The 17362-nt window shown below is 47.1% G+C and overlaps 1 protein-coding gene across 2 annotated transcripts in view; it reads left to right on the plus strand.

Moving 5' to 3' along the window:
• B4GALT1 (beta-1,4-galactosyltransferase 1) overlaps positions 1-17129 on the plus strand; it is a gene marked incomplete at both ends in the record, with an annotated part of 45023 nt that extends 27894 nt beyond the window's left edge. The window contains 4 exons of one of the 2 annotated variants that reach the window (XM_084238753.1): positions 11938-12125; positions 14497-14619; positions 16670-16774; positions 16997-17129. In XM_084238753.1, the coding sequence (XP_084094879.1) occupies positions 11938-12125; positions 14497-14619; positions 16670-16774; positions 16997-17129 (549 nt within the window). The remainder of the gene's footprint in view (positions 1-11937; positions 12126-14496; positions 14620-16669; positions 16775-16996) is intronic. The other variant, XM_084238754.1, reaches the window with a different exon arrangement.
• Positions 17130-17362: the final 233 nt, after the last annotated feature.

Here is a 17362-nt window from a genome sequence, read left to right on the forward strand (position 1 = left end):
ATTATTAAAGCAACGGCAATGATCTGGGTGTGTGTCGGGTTTAACCCTGCTTAATGAACTGACATTGAAAACATAGCATCCTTCATCACCACAACCTGGAGAATCAGATTGATTTAGGAGGCAGTGTTTTGTTTTTGAAATAACTTATTTCAATGGATTATTTGAAATAGCTTATTTCTAGTCTATCTAAGAAGCATGATTGTTTTTCCAAGAGCATAACTTTGATATTTCAAATTTATCTTGAATGCTTAAATTCCTCTCTTTAGACTTTAATTTCCTGGTGCAATAATAACCCTAGCTTATCTGTAGACTAAATTTCATTGAAATACATCGGAGGAGACAGAGTTTACCCATTTCTAAAGGACCCAATGTCCATTGCATTACCAGATGAACTCTGGATCTGCTTGAGGTAATGAGATTGTTGGTAGTTGACAGCTTCCATCCAAGTTATGTGCCTTCCCCTGGACCAGAGGAAGACTAGAAAGAGCAGGCAGTTCTATGGACTGCTGTGGCACAGTACTGCACCAGTTGCTGCAAAGAGATTTTAAAAATTGTAAGATCCCAGTTCTGCCAGTCCTGAAGCTTCCATGCTTAGTCAGCCCCACATAGCGTGTGAATGGAAGGTGGCTGCTAAAAGCTTTGGAAGCTCAGCAGAAGAGGCTTGGTAGAACCAGGTGATAAATCAGGTTCTAAAGGCTAGAGGGAGACATGGGCCTTCTCAGCTGGAGCCAGTGAACTGGGACTTCAAGGCAGAAAGGAGCCTTGTCTGGTCCTAGAGATTGAGGTGACCACTGGGGTAGGAAGGCAGTAGAAGTTATGAGATGAGGGTGGGGGACTGAGTCTATTAGGCAGGAAAGAACAGAACAGACAATATTTTGGGGGAACCAAAGCTCAAGGTGGGAGAGCATGTTGCAGGCAAACCACTCAAGGCTCTTTGAGTCCTTTGACCAAGTAAGCACGGACCATGGCCTTAAGAAAATCTGCTAGCTAGACAGCTCAAGAGTTGTGGGTCATCTCAGAAAAATATTGGGAATATAAGAGAGAACAGGTAAATGTGCTGCAGAATCCAGGTCACTGCAATCCAACCAGTATTGTTTAAGCCTGGCCATCAGGAGTACTTGTGTGATGCCGGTGAACACACATTGATCGTAGTAAGATTCAGGAACCTGTTAATAAAGCAATGCAGTGAGCACCTGGAAGAGGCAGCCACGGTCACCAGGAGCCAGCAGGGATTACTAAAAATATACCATGCCAGATGCATCTTCTTTCTCTTTTTGACTGTGCTTTATCAGTATTTGAGTGAGAGGCTACAGACACAGTGATGTCAGATCTCATTCATCAAGGCATCTAATGGCCTCCCACAAGTCTGCCCGAGCAGAAAACAACTGTGGTCTGGGTGGCATATAAATTAGATTAAAATATATACTTGGGTAAGGAGGCTATAAGAGTTACTGATGATGCCAAGTTTTTTAATTTAGGTGACTGGGGCCAAGGAAGACTGGAGAGGAAGATATATAGACATAGATATGTTAGAGGTGAATGGAGACTTCCCTGTTCAATTCTAAACAAATAGCGGTGTGAAATCTAGCCACCATCTTAAAAATTCCTGTAACATAATTTATATAAACAACACCCCTTTAAGTTTCAAACAACAATTTCCAAATGTCCTATAGCGGTTTTATGCTCCTGCTACCCAGTCCAAGCTGGCAGAACAGCTAAGCAAGCCAACTTGTACCAGTGCCACCACTGTGCTGCCTGGCGCTGGACACTGCCTAGCTCAGGGCTTATCCCAAAGTGTGCTTTCCATAGTGGCCAGATGCACTTTGGCATTTTGCTCACTTACTGGGGTGAGCTTTCATGGGCTTTTGTGGCTCCTACCCTTGTCCATATATTAACCACCCCCTTTGGGTTTAGGTCCCTCTGATGACCATAACAACTAACATCTCACCATAAGTGGGGGTGGGATGGAGAAGTTTACCTGTTGAGACAGAGAAGAGCAAGCATTGTTGTTTGTCCTCAGGTCTCCATCCCTCCTTTTGCCTTAGCTCACCAGTGTTTGAGGATTCCATTAGGGTTCTGGGGCATCAGGGTGCTGATAAGAGGCACAGACGTCCTACCTGCGACCTGACACTGGGACCTTGGTGCTGAGTTGCTACCTTGATGTCATCGGAGATGGGGGGTGCATGCTGCACTTCCTAATGCTTTTTTTAAAAAATTTATTTATACAAGAACTGGGGTACAGGTCAGAGGTACGGGAGGGTGAGAGAATTCACCAGAGTCAGAGTGGGGAGCAGAAAAGGCAGACACACCAAAGACACTCTTCGGGGGAGCGGCGGGCGAGACAGGAGAGGTCTGCTGCGCCATGTGGGTTGCTCCCTGGCCAGCGGGGAATCAAACCTGCACTGCAGAGGCTGCGGACAGCTTCACAGTACGGCGCTCAATCCACTGCACTGCCAGGGAGGCCCTACTTCCTCATGCTTTAATCAGGAAAAGGAATCTAAAACCGCCCAAGGTGACAGGAGGGCAGGTTGCCACCTGGCAGCACCAGCCCTAAATAAAAATGCAAGATGTTTGTGGGTTAATGATCATAAAAGTTACCAAATGGGTGAGGAATGCAGGCCCGGCTGGCTAGGTGGGTTTGTATTTGCTATGGCAATGCTTTGGTGCCCATTTCCAGCACCCAGGACTGGAATCTCCAATTTGTATACCCTCTGGCACCTCTGCACTCAGTCAGCTGCCTGTGCTCTTTCTAGTTGTGACTGAAACCTTTAGTATGTCCGCACTGCCCATGGGCAAGGCCAGGGTCTAAACGGTCTGAGGTTGGAATTCTAGGCCCTCCAAGGTTCAGCCCTGACCTACCTCCAGGCTCCTCCTCAGGTCTCTCTCATGCCCTTTATGCACAGCCACACTCCAGCTTCACCCAGACACACGCTGTGCTTTCCTTCCAGTGCCTTTGCTCAGGCCACCCTGGTGCCACGTTTTCCTTTCTTTCCTCCCCTTCTTGCTCTCTGGCCACCATTGAAGGCCTCTCAACTTTATTAGCTCTGTGAATCCCTGGAGTGGGGCTGACTTCTCCCTCCCTGTTGCCCCCAATTCATTTAGCACTTTCTGGGGGAACTTCTCTATCTCCCTGGCCACAGGGCTCTGTGCAGGGTCAGTGCTACTGGGGTGTCTGCCTCTGTGCCATTTTACTTATACCACTTCCTTCTTGGAAATGAAGCCTCCTTTTTTTATCAGGCCAGGTCATGACCCTTATGAACCTGCACGCCCCCTCCCCCAGGAGCAGCTCCCCAAAGCATCCTGCTCCTTGCTGTCCAGAGCAAGCTGCCTGGGACATGGCCCAAAGGGTGGCCTCCCTGTTTTTGATAGCCATAATAAAACTTCTTTATGGTCCTTAGGGCTGAACATCTTTCATAATACCACTTTGAATTTTGACCCTCAGTGAGACAAATGAGTATTGTCATTGTTCCTGCTGAGGGAAGACTCGTGACGGTAAGTAGCTGCTCAGGTTCCATGATGGTTGGTGGTGGAGCTGGGATTTGACAGAAGTCACCTGAGTTTTAAGGAACACCTCACCTTGCTGTGTTTGTTCCCCTGAACCCTCCACGTCCCTCAGTGGGAAGCAGCGCACAGCCACTTGGTAAGGCTGTAAGTCCAGGGGGTTTGGGGGAATTTGTAGCTTTGGAGGAATAACCTCTGAGTATATGGGTTGTGCCAACAGGTAGACCCAGGCCTGAAAGGTTAGGGAAGGGAGCATAGAGAGGAGACCCAGCTCCTGCTTAAGGAGTCTTTGGCTTTAGAATTTTCTCCCTTTTGACACATGTGCCCTGGTGAGGTGGTTGCGAGCTGCTTGCCTGAGACCAAGTGTGGCAGATGTGGACACAGGGCTTTGTAGCTCCTAGGACAGAAAGTATTTGTTACCACATCTCAACAACCTCTCTCTCATTGGGTCAAGCAGCTTTTCCTAAATGAGACCCCGAAGAACTGGGGTGAAGCAGAGTCCACCCTGTTATAGGAGACAGCCACCTGGGCCTGTGACCCCCCCACTGCTTTGGTTTATTTTTCTCTTGATCTCCTCATCTTTGCTGCCCTTCCCATCCTGGCCCTCCATTTCCTTGAGCTGTCAGCAGCCAGATTGACGTGTGAGGGGTGGGGCTGGGGAAGGGATTGAGTCCTGTCCCTTTCCTCTGGGCACTCAGCCTTTTGGCGCGTGGGGCCTAGGAGCCTGCCTGTCCTCCTGCTGTTTGTGTATGACCCTGGGGATCCGTCGCCGCCTCCACTCACTGTGTTTCTCCACTCACTGTGTTTCTGGCCCGTGTCTCTGTTCCCCTGGGGGATGCGTGGAAGCACTTCCAGGTACTCACAGGGCTCGCGAATCACTTCCCTGAATGTCGTTCCGCGAAATACTGTTTTTCTCGGCTCACCCTTGATGTCGTGATGGGGAATGACAGTTTATTTGGAATTTGCCTTTGCCCTGGAACAAGTCGTCAGAATGGGCCCCTTTTTCCTTTGCAGCCCTGACACTTGCCTCTCCTCCTCACCTCTCTTCTTTGCCTCCATCCTCCGCTCTTTTCTTTTTCTTTTTTTTCCCTTCTCGTGGGGGCCCTCTGCCTTTACTTGTTAATTCTGTTTGTAGCAAAGCAAGCTGAAGGAAGAGCTCCTCTCTGTGATCTGCTTCTTACTCTCCACCTACCTCCTCTTCTGTACCCTCCACCTCCTAGAGAGAAAGAGAGAGAGAGAGAGAGAGAGAGAGAGTGGAGTGCCGACCTAACTACTGCTGTGACTGCCGCCGCTGCTGCCACCACCGCTGCCGCCCTGGTAATGTCCACACGCCCCCAAATCAAACCCAGAACCCAGGCCCTGCTGATCAGGGCAAAGCTGTAGAAATGATCCTGTGAGAATGCCATCCCCAGGGGTCTCCAGACCAGGCCATGGCCCCTGTGGGCTTGCTCAGAAATGCCAAGGTCACTCAGAAATGCCAAGGTCAAATGCCAGCCCACTGTGCCGAGGTCAAAGAAATTTTGGCTTCTTAAAATTACGCCGGCTGAGCTCACACTGTTTGTATGTACACTTGTGTATCCTGCTTTTTTCTTCAATTCTATGTCATCTGCATCTTCCCATGTTATTTCATAGTCTTTGTAATCACCACTTTCCATGCCTTCCTAGTAGTTGAGCACGTCGTTCAACCATAATTAACTTAGCCATTCCTCTACTTGAAGGCATTTAGATAATTTCCATTTTCTCACCTAGAGTAAATAATACTGTAATGAACAGCTTTGCGTCTAGAGCTTATTCTGGGTTTGCTTCTTCCACATTTAGTTATCATTTCCCCCTGCCAGGTTTTCAGGTACTGAGATCATGGGTTTCAGAGACAGTTTAAATATTTTTATGATTCTTACTATAAATGGTCAAATTGCTTTCTGAAGGGGAAGCCTTTATTTCCTAAAGTGCTTTTCCATAGAAAGTCAAGTCTTAGTGTCTCAGGCCCAGGGAGAGAGGCCTGCTTGCTGCGGAGATAGAGTCATAAAGCTCTTCTCTGCGCTCCCCTCACCCAGAATCCCTGCTGGGCTGTTCTGTAGCTCATTTCTCTCTGAAGGCAACTTGTTGCTCCTGACATGAGTCCTAGTCCAGCAAGGGCCAAAGATAATGCTCACTCTTGTGAGCAATGACTTTGGCAGATGGAACCTTCCCCGTAGCCCCCTGACCCTGAAAGGCATGTTTCCTTCACTCACTGGGTGAAAACCTTAAGTCAGAGCCAAGTTTTGTTTAGGGCCTTGTCCAAGCTCAGGGTTACCATATTATTATGGTTAAAAACCCAGAGGCCGAACTGCTGTGAAATCATAAGTGAGTAGATATTAGCCCCTTTGCAAACTCAGCATTTGTATCATCCCAGGCCTTCTCAGCAGTTCTCTGGGAATCACCTCCCAGCCAGCCTGTCTACCAGGTCCTGACGGTCAGTCCTGCCAGAAGACTGCTCAGCCAGGTCTTTCTCGGCTTTCCTACTACCCACTCAGACGAGGCCTTTCTTCTTGGTGGCTCAGGGGTAACAGAAAACCAAGCACCAGCAGATATCGCCACTGACTGCAGCCCCCTGCCTCTGGGTCTCTGGAGTTGAGAGCCTGGGGGTATCTGTGGGTGTGGGAGAGTGCTTTGTGATGGGCCAGGGCATGTGTACAGGAGCAACACTGTCTCTCCCATCACACAGAGACTGATTCTCTGAGAGTCTGGGCTTCCAGTTGTTATTTCCAGTGTCCTAGCAGCTGTGTCTTTTGGTGGAGGAAGGGCCAGATACGGTCATTCCCCAAGCCATAATGGTCTGGGCACATGTCTGCAGGTGAGCATGCATGGGCCTGCCATCCAGGGAAGGCAGGGTAGTTGGACAGACCTTCCAGAGATTATTGGATCTTGGGCAAGCCAACAGTGGCTTTTTGTAGTTGTTCATCAGTCCCATAAATGAGGGGAAAGCCACTCTTGGCTTAAGCAGTCAAGATTTGCCTGGGGATTGGACCAGACTCTGGCACCTGCTCTGAAAGCCTCTCTAAGGCTACTTGCAAGTGCAGTGCTCATGCCCAGGGAGCAAGTGAGGCATAAAACAGGGAAGTGGAGTCCTTGCCTTTGCCCTTGGGGAAGGCATTCTTTGCTTGTCCACTATTACTGCCTAGTCTCTCTCCCAGGAATCATGCAGCTGCTGCTGTTGAACCCGTCTCCCTGACTTTGGTTGGGGAGTGGCGCATACCCAACCTTGACATGCAATGCATAATCCTGTTTAAAACCTTCAAGTTTTGGCCTCCCCGGTGGCGCAGCGCTTGAGCACTGGGTTGCGAAGCTGCCCGCAGCCTCTGCAGCGCCAGCTCGATCCCCGGCTGCTCCCCGGCCACTGGAGGAGGGTCCCACATGGCGCGCAGACCTCTCCTGCCGCCCGCTGCTCCCCTCAGCAGTGTACTTCGGTCCTTCTGCCTGCTCTGCTCCCCGCTCTGGCTCTGGTGAATTCTCTCACCCTCCTACACTTCTGACTGTACCCAGTGCTTGTATAATAAATAAATAAAATAAATCTTTAAAAAAAATAAATAAAACCTTCAAGTTTTATCTTCAAAGATAAAGCCCAAATATTTTAGCAGAGTACCCAGCCTCCCTCTCCCCACCGTGATTTGGTCTAACTCCTCCTCCATGTTTTGTTCTGGCTTCCGCATTCTATATTTCTTATGGTTCCTTGAATGTTCTCTTTTCCTCACAGCCTTTATAAATGCTGCTGTCTCTCCTAGGAATATTCTTCTCATTCCTCCCCGCTCAACTTACCTAACTTCTTAGACGCCTTCTCTGAACCCCTAGGACTAGTTCATTGTCTTCACCTCCTCTTCTCCATATATTCTTGGTTCTGTAGCTGCCCTTCCTTCCCTTTCCTGGTAACTGCTCACCCTGAAGCACCCATTGTCACATTATAATTGCCTGTTTAACTCTGAACTCGAAAGCAGGGCCTGTCTTTTCCTTCTCTGTAGCCTTACCGTCAAGCATATAGTACACACTGCATGAATGAATGTATGAGGAAGGGTAGAACAGATCCTCTGGCCTTTTCCTCTCTCTGGGACTGGCTCGTTGTTCTATTTTTTCAGTAACCACGATAGTGAGACATAATCACATAGCATAGAGTTCACCTATTAAAAGTATATTATTCAGTGACTTTTAGTATACTCAAGAGTTATATATCTTAGCACCACAAAATCAACTTTAGAACCTTTTTATTATGCCAAAAAGAAGCCCCACATCTCTATCCCCTCAGCCCTCGGCAACTGCCAGTCTTTTTGTCTCTGAGGAGATATCTATGCTGGACATTTCACCTAAATGGAATCATACAATAGATGACCCTGTGTTACTGAGTTCTCTCACTTAGTGTAATGCTTGCAAGGTGCATCCATGTTGTTGCATGTATCTGTACTTATTCCTTTTTATTGCTGAATAAGATTTCATTGATAGTTACGACACATTTTATTTATCCATTTACTGGTAAATGGACAATTAGGTTCTTTCTGCTTTTTAGCGATTATGAAAAGCATTGTCATGCATAGATAATATAAAAGCTTTTGTGTAGACATATGTTTTCATTTCTCTTCGGTATATACCTAAGAGTAGAATTGCTGGGTCATATGGCAATACTTTGTTTATCCTATTTTCCAAGATAACTGCACCATTTTACATTCTGAACAGAAATGTCAAAGAATTCCATTTTCAGTGGACAATACTATTAGCTGTCTCCTCACTTTAGCGTAATTGTGAGCTGTAGAAAAAGATTTTAACAGCCCTGGAGAGCCATCTGATACTTAAAACATTCCTCCCTGCTACTCAAATTTACCAGAAGGACACTGGGTTTCCTGCATAAAGTGTATGATGGTCACGTCTTCCTTTTCTCTCCTCTGAGGAGCTTGACCATCATGCCTGTGCCACCTCCCTCAAATCTCCTCACTCTGCCCCAGGCCGACATGCCTGACTGATCTAGCGCAGGCTCCTCTTCTCTCTGGACTGGTCATTGTTGGCTCTGCTTGACTGACCTGCCCATCGTCAAAATTATATGCCCAGTCAGGAAAAACTTTTGTTACCTTTGGCCAACAGGACAGCTGCCCTGGCCAGCTGTGGATTGTCATATAGTTTTTGTCCTTTTTTTGTTCCAGTCCTTTCCTCAGGCAAGAGGAACCAGTTGCTTTAGAAGGAAAGGATAAATATAACTTGGACTATCTGTGAAGCCTGCACTTAAAAAGCTTTCAGTGGGAAAGCTGTTCCCAGTGTGTAGCTCCCCTTCCCGAGTGTGACTTCCTGGCCACTTCACATGTCTCTAAAGGCCTATCTGGTTTTCTCCTGCTGCTACAGAGACTTTAATGCTGTGTGCTACAGGCAAGCTCACTTGAGACTTAATCCTTTTTAGAAATACCTCCTCCATCAGAGAAGCAGAAATTGGGAGGAATGTGTCTCCAGGTTGGATCTCTGGGAGATATTTCAAAAGGTCTGTCTGTTGCAAGATGGATGGAAAGACCAATCCTATAATAGTGGCCAGTATTTGCGGTGGGTAGTGTGCTGAGGCCTTTTCATGCGTTGTCTGACGTAATGCAACCCACTGTTGTCATCCCCATGACCAAATGAGGAAACTAAGGCCTAGAGGTATGACTTGCCCAAAGTCACATAGCTAATAAATGAAGAAGTTATCATTTCCGGGGTAAAAGGCCACTGCTTATGTCTGTCACAGCTGTATTTGTCTGGGCCAGACAGTAAGTGCTCAGTGAATGAAGCAGAAGATGCACTGGATGAAGGTGCCCAGTGAACAGGACCAGGAATGTGGCCTGCTCATTCCCTTCAAGGAATGAGCACCTCTTGTTAGCAGTGGGGGATGGGGGACTAGCAAGGGCCTATCTGTCTTATCAAAGGAAGTCATCCAAGGTGTTAGAGCATTTTACCCAGAGAAGCCTAGAATTGACTTTTCTATAATCCCAGGGGAGGAAGAGGAAGACATGCACTTTTCTCATCTACCATTTTCCTGACCCCGAGTTCCTAGTAGGCTATAGTAGGTAGTAACACCTGCAAAAATGTACCCTGCCTGTCATATCCCTCAGGGACACACAGGTGTGGCCAGGCTAGGAGGAAAGATGGAGTGAGAGGTAGTTCAGGTTATTTTGGGAAACTGCCTAACTAGTTCCAAATGTGAGCCACCCAAGAGAGAGCCTTATTTTGTTGTTACTGAGGAGCTGTTGCATCACACATGGCAAGGAGGTTGAATCAGGTTTCTCTTCCATGGTTCTTGGAGTTTGTCTCTGGAGGTGCCCATTCATGGTTCCAAATTTCCTGGGAGAAGAAAATTGCTGAGTGTAGCCTTAGTCTGCTAAGGTCAAACAGTTGTGGCCTGGAGGCCAGGTCCTCTGGTTCAGGCATGGCCACCAAGAACCCTGTCCCTGTTATTGAGAAACAGCACTGGGTAAGCACCCATTTTTTCACACAATCGTGAAAGGCTTTGGTGAGACACTACCCTTTCACTTGTTAGAAAAGTTATCAATGGGGCTGAATTGTGTTTGAAATACTCAGACAAAAGTAATGCTTTTGGGATCTTCCTGGGGCTGACGGAGCAAAATGGAAAGCACCAGGCATGAGTCTATCTCCCCATCACTGAAAGGTAGAGGCTGTGAAACAGATCTGGGTTGGGGTGAAGGTCATTACAAGATTGTTGAGGTGTTTGAATGACCTGCCGTGCACGTAAAGCACTTAATCCTGCGCCCGGCATGTCACGTCCACCCAGTGAATATTGGTAATGTACTGTTACGCTTACAATGCCAGCAGCTTCATAGTTCTCATATGCCTCATGACTTAACGCAGAAGTAGCATGAAGGCAGCATTTGAAGTGACTCTTGACTGGTAGAACAGCCACCATGCATGGATAGAAAGCTTTGTTATGGGCTCAAGAAAGGAGCTTTTGTGTAGATGTTTCCTAAATTGATTGAGTGTTCTCTGGCTGCTTTGTCTGACTTTCTGGCACTCATCTTCCTTTCCTGCTGTGTTTTCCTGAGTCACTCACCTGAGGCTGGGCGGCTGTGAGTCTCTTGTGCTTGTTCTCTCTACTCACACAGGTAGCCTCCTGAAGTGTGTTTCGAAGCCCACCGTTGGGGGTATGGAGCGAGGATGCTGGGCATCCCACTTTTGAGATTGGGTAGGAATTGCTGGTGCTTTCCAGGTACATTTCACCCCAAAGTTAAAGGGCCCTCATGCTGGGCATTAACTGACATCTCCAGAGTGCTAGGCTGCCGCCCCAAGCCTGTCCCTCCCCTGACTTAGTTTCTTCATTGGTGAGGATTTCGACTGGCTTGAGAGCTTGTGTATGTAAGGGCCTGTGAACTGCTACGTCCTTACTAACTTGGGCCCATGGTTGGTAAGAGCAGAGATGCATGACCTTGAGGTTGGGGGATGGGGAATTGGTTAGAACATCCAAGAAAGGGTGTCCCTCTACCATTGTATGTTGAAATTCATTCATTAGTCTGTCCATCCATCCATCTATCCACCCATCTGTCCATCCATCCAACAGTCCATTATTTATTGAGCTCTTATTCTATGCCAGGCAGTGTTAAGGCACTGGGTGAATAAAGAGTAAAAATTCTGGCCTTCATTGAGCTTACAGTTTATTGGAGGAGACTGGAAACAAGTAAGATAAATAAATAAAATGTGAAGTACCTTTGCACCAACAGGCCTGGGGGTTCGGGACCCACTGGTGGGCAGCATGAAGCGGTATTGTCCTCCCTGTCATCACTGTGTATCTATCATGGCATGTATCATGCAGCTTTCCTCTCTGCAGTGGGCAGCATGAGGGGACAGCCCCCATTGAGTTGGGTTCTCCATATTTCTCTGGTGCCTCATTTGGTGAGAGACATCTGGTAGGCACACAGTATGTGATAATCAGCCATAGACAGCCCTATAAAGAGGGGAGAATTGTAAAGTCCCATTGGCACTAGTTTCCTGAATCTCTTTCCTGAAATCAGTCTACATGTAGTATATAAAAAATAACATGTTTTTTTAAATGTCCTTTCACCTAACAATGCTATTTTGACGATCATTTCCTTTTAGAGCTTCCTTATTTTTAAAAACAACTCTCTTCTACTATATGCATGTACCATGATTTATTTAACCAGTTCCCTAGTGATCCTTATGTCATTGTTTGCTTTGAGGAACACCCCACGGTGAACAACACTGTTTGTATGTTATTAACACATTTGTAAGTCCTGCAGGAAAATTCCTAGAAGTGGGATTGCTGACTCGGGGCCAACCACTTGGTATTCACTTGCAAAGTGAGGGCAGCAAAATGAGGCCCAAGCGCGCACTAATGACCACATGTGGTGGACATGTCTCCAGTCCCTTCCTTCAGCTCTGAGGTTCTTATGGCACCTGATACCACTTCTTTTGTTTCTGCGCCAGGCAGGAGACGTCATGTTCAATCGTGCTAAGCTCCTCAACGTTGGCTTTCAGGAGTCTTTGAAGGACTATGACTACAACTGCTTCGTGTTTAGTGACGTGGACCTCATTCCCATGGATGACCACAACACCTATAGGTGTTTTCCACAGCCGCGGCACATTTCTGTTGCAATGGATAAGTTTGGATTTAGGTAAGGGATGTTCGCCAGAGTCTGCAGAAAACGTTTCTCACTGGCCTGACAACTAGGAGACGCAGCTCCTCTGGGTCAGCATGCCTCTTTGGGCTTTGGAGGAGAATTCCTCCCCTGACAAGTGGCTGCTTTTTAAACCCAAAGGCAATTACTGTTTGTGGAGGGAAGTGTCTGCCCACCCAGACAGGAGAGTCTTTAATGCCTGGGGTGGTTCTTGAGGACTCCTTTCCTCTCAGTGTTCTGAGGCTTGGGTACTTCAGCAGGTGTCCCCTGGCATTTTAAGAAGGAACTGGGTTCTATTTCCCAGCAGCGCACCAGCATCAGCTTTAACAGTAGCCCAAACGGTTCCACCAAAATGCTCCCTGGTGAGGAGGCAGCTGCTGCTGGTTCCCAGGGACAGCGATGCAATCCAAAATATATTGTCGTTGGTGGAAAATTGCCTTGTAGTGCATTATTTTACATTAAAGAATAAATTTGCATTTTGTTTCATAATTTACCCATGTTTCTATTAACAAAAAATTGTTCTAAATCACCTGTCAGTTGAATAACCTGACCTTTCTCTCCCTGCTCTAAGTCAACTCAGAGCTCTAGGAAGCTGTGCTGTGCCTGCTCTGGGCACTGGGCACCCCTGTCATAGGCTGACTATACAGTGAGGCAGCTGCCCTGTGCCAACCAGCAACCCTTTGGCATAGATACAACTACCTTTTTTCAGCTTCATTTTATTCTCATAATCCATTCTATCTTCCCTGCTCAGGGGTCTGGGGGTTGTGAGATGATTACAGAATTGCTATGAATTCCTTCCCGTAGATCAAAGGTATTCAGGCCGTAAACTTGCTATCTTAAAGGGTGAAAAACATAATTCTAACCATCACTCTTTGCCCTCCTGTCTTTCCTGCCTCCCCCTTCTGTGTATCATCTTCTCTGAGATACACAGACTTATACCCTGACCCCTCTTAATTCCTCCCTGGAAGCATGGTGGTGATCACCTAATTCTTTACCGCAGTACCACATCTGTGTTTTCCCCAAACCAGTCAGGCTTGGGGGGCAGTGTTGGGGCAGAGGCAGGGGGTGCGGGGGAGGGGTTGAGGCAGGTATTACCAAACAAAGCAGCAGAGACAACAAAACCAAGTCTCATCAATTTAGCATGTACTTCCCATTGAAGTGGCTAAGTGTAAAAACACTGATTATCAAAAAACCTTTTTGACCTGGCCACTACTGGTTCAAAGCCTCCCATTACAAGTGTAGACTGCAGTGTGAGGTAAACCAAAAAGTGGTTGACTTGGCATCGGAGCAATGTCACTTAATTACAAACAGACTACCTTAGCTTCATTAAAGCAGGCCCCCAGGGATTTTTGCTTGTGGGTTTTTGCAAGTCAGAATTCCTAAATAAATTTGAAAATAATAATTGCACCTTTTGTCCCCCTTATGTTCTATCTGGTTTGGCTGACTTCCCCCTCAAAATCTGAGTTAGAGGTTTCATTAAGTTGTGTGATAGGTTTTGGTCTCTTTGGCTTCCAGTAAGAGCCTGATTGTGGTTTGGAGCTGTCCACAGGGTCGTCACAAACCACATTCCTTAAAAGACCCACAGGCAGGCCTTTCTTTGCCTGACCTCTGGGCATGTCCTGATTCTTAACATTTCTCATCAGTGCTTACTCTGCATCCCTCTGGAGTCCACGATTCATAACTGGTGCACTATTGAAATATGAAGAGGTTTGGAAGGATGACAGCCCAGAAGCCTACTGCTTGAAAATGTGTCAAAATAAATTCAAGATAGAGCGTAAATTTTGTTAAGTCAGGATATGGTGGGAATTTCCAGGAAATGTTTATTTTAGCATTTTTTCAGAAATGTAATCTGACTGTTGGGGTCAGTGTTCAAACCAGTACTTTTGGGACAGTGAAAGCTAGAGTGGCAGATGGGATAGGGAGCAGGGGGACATGACAGGGAGACCCTACAACAGTCTAAGTCCAGGACCTCCTGTATAAGGACTGTCTATGCAGGAGTGAGACACAGGAAGCAGGCTCCTGAGGTGTGCAAGAGAACTGTGCTTGTGACTTGTCATGGACTGATTTTCTAGATAACCACAAGAGCAACACAGTATTCTGCCTTTTGCGATCAGTGTGTGTTCTTGAATATAATCTGAGTCTAAAACAAAACAAAACAAACTTAAAGAAGATCCTCAAAAATTAATAAAATTCCAATTCATTGGAATGCCAATTAATTAAATTCCAATTAATTCCAACTAATTCCCAATTTAAGCGTCCCAGAGAATAAAAATTACTTTTAGAAGAGCTTGTTTTGAGAAAGTATTATTTTGAGAAAATTAGAGCTTACTAACCACTGACCCCCACGTGTGTGTGTTTTTTTCCCCAGCCTACCTTACGTTCAGTATTTTGGAGGTGTCTCTGCTCTAAGCAAACAGCAGTTTCTCACCATCAATGGATTTCCTAATAATTACTGGGGCTGGGGAGGTGAAGACGATGACATTTTTAACAGGTAATGGTCACAATTTGATCTCATTCTTCCCCCTGTCTTCCTTCACATCTGGTTTTTCAATAAATGTTTGGTTATTCTGCCAGACTGACCCTGGGGTGGGGGTGGGGGGTACAGTCTTCACTCCAAATTCTTGGGTGTGTCCTGCTATAGATGCTAAAGATGTCTTCAGAAAAGTTGGGCCTTATGATTTTTTGCTTTAGCCTTGAAAAATGTAAAGTGAGACCCAAGTGAAGGGTGAGTGTACTTGACGCGTAGCCCACCCCCTTTATCGTGAAGTAACCATCACTCCATGACCTACTCACCCATCCACACCCTGGGGCTCCCTGGAACCAGTAAACCTTTGTAGGTTTACATAGCTGTCATTGCAGGTGGTCAAAAGCCATCTGTCAGTGGCATTTGCATCCACACTTGGCCTAGTTCCCCCTGGTAATGGAGGCTTCAATCCTGCCAGCTGCAGAGAAGAAGCAACTTCTCCTTCTGGGAGCCTGTCTGAACTTGTCTGTGGGTTTGACATCAGAATACACACTGTTGCCTTCCTGAATTTGATCAATTAATAGGAGATGTCTGTCAGAGTAGCACCCAGGTCATTCAAGGTTAACTTTGTATGAGAACCTGACATACACTGAAGTCTTTAATAAAGGCCTTGAAGAAAACTTCAGGTTTAGAATATGAAGACTGGTTATCAAGCATGCACTTATTGAGTGTCTGTTACATGCAGAGAGAGCACTGTGCCCGGTAGGCCCAATGAGGACACCAAAGACCTGTATACCATGCCCAGACAAAAATAAACTTGCCTTGGGGCCTCCCTGGTGGCACAGGGGAATAAGTCTTGGCACTGTGAAGCTATCTGCAGCCACAGCAGCACGAGTTTGATCCCCGGCCAGGGAGCTACCCACATCGCGCAGCAGACCTCTCCTGTCTCAACTGCTGCTCCCCTCTGCAGTGTATTTCAGTCAGTCTGCCTGTTCTGCTCCCCACTTTGTCTCTGGTGAATCCTCTCAAACCCCCTCCATACTTCTGTCCTACACCCAGTTCTTGTATGCATAAATAAATAAATCTTTAAAAACAAATAAACTTGCCTACACAGCACCACACCTGGGCAAACCCTGAGTGCATAGGATGGTGTTCAGGACTGATGTGACACCATAGGCCTAAATGGTCAGAAAGGCTGGAAACAGGGAGCACTGAGGATGGATGCCTCCATCCATATTATGTAAGAGCTAGGTCCTTTATCACCTACTGATGTGCTAAGCACTAGATTAGCATGGGAGCTGCATGAGCAGAGCACTACACGAGGCCAGGACCAGCCAGTCCTGCCTCTTAACTCACTTGAATTTTCCTATTCTCATGCTTTGCCCCCAGTCCCACTCAGAACCATCTACCCTCTCCCGGTTGCCTCTAGTCTTATTCCCTGACCTCCATTTTTAGACTGCTTATCTGAAAGACTTCTCCTTGATCAAAAGCCTTTGGGAAATACCACGTGTTGTAGTCCTTTCAGACACTGGCTCTGTTCTTTGGGATGCTAAGAGCTCTGAGAAGCCTTCCACATCTTAGCCTTTGCACTTCTTTCCAGCCTCATCTCTGACCACTTCCTATCGTAAACCCTTTCTACCACTCTCCTGAAGCTCGTGTTGCCCCCTGAGGCCACTGTGCTTGCTCTCACCTCCCTGCCTTTTCCTGTACTGTCCTGGCCACTCAAAATGCTCTGGCAGGAACCTGTACAGCTTCATGACGTGGCTCCGACTGCTCTTCCTCAGGCAGTTAGTCGCTTCTCTCTGCTACAGTCCCTCTTCCCCGCCTCCACCTCCATCCTGGCACTGTTCTAATATCTGCACTGTGAGTTCTGTGAGGGCAGGCACCCCAGAGGCTGGCATATAACAGTCACCAGACAAAAGGACTTAGGGAAGCGGTGCCATGCTGGCTTGGGGTGGGGGCCCTGTGAGCACAGTGAGCACGGTGGCATTTGGGGCTGTGGTCTTGCAGCTTGGGCTATCAGACCCAAGACTTACGGCAGCACTGCGATGATCACGTGCCCCTTTATTCCTTGCAGATTAGTTTTCAAGGGCATGTCTATATCTCGCCCAAATGCTATTGTCGGCAAGTGTCGGATGATCCGTCATTCAAGAGACAAGAAAAATGAACCCAATCCTCAAAGGTGCGTTTTGTGTTCCTTTATATTCCTTCTTCCCTCTATGGTGTGGGATAGGCTGCAGGAATGAGGCTCTGGAAATGGTTCTGTGCCTCCAGGGAAAGGGAGGGTTCAGCTATTGGGGTGAGGGTGGAGTAGGAGGGGGAGGAGCAGTGAAGTACAAAGGTTCAGTGTTTTTTTCCCAAGATCTTTGTCTTGACACCAACCCCTTGCCCTGTTTCCGTGTAGGTTTGACCGAATTGCACACACGAAGGAGACAATGTTCTCTGATGGTTTGAACTCACTCACCTATAAAGTGTTGGACAAAGAGAGACACCCCTTATATACCAAGATCACAGTGGACATCGGGTCACCGAGCTAGCATTTTGGAAGAACAATAAGAAACCTGAAAGTGAGCAGGACCTCTGCTGTGTTTTGCCAATCTGCTGGGCTGGTCCCTCTCATCCTTACCAGTCTGAGTGATAGGCCCCTTCACTCACTATTCAGATGCTTTTCCAGATGACCAGAGCGGGAGATTCTGCCCCCAACTTGGCTGAGCATGTGACTTCTTAGCTCTACAAGGTGTTTGTAAGTGAAGAAACTGTCAGCCTTTGG

This window comes from Talpa europaea, assembly GCF_964194135.1.
Source record: "Talpa europaea genome assembly, chromosome: 7".
Taxonomy (NCBI): Eukaryota; Metazoa; Chordata; class Mammalia; order Eulipotyphla; family Talpidae; genus Talpa; species Talpa europaea.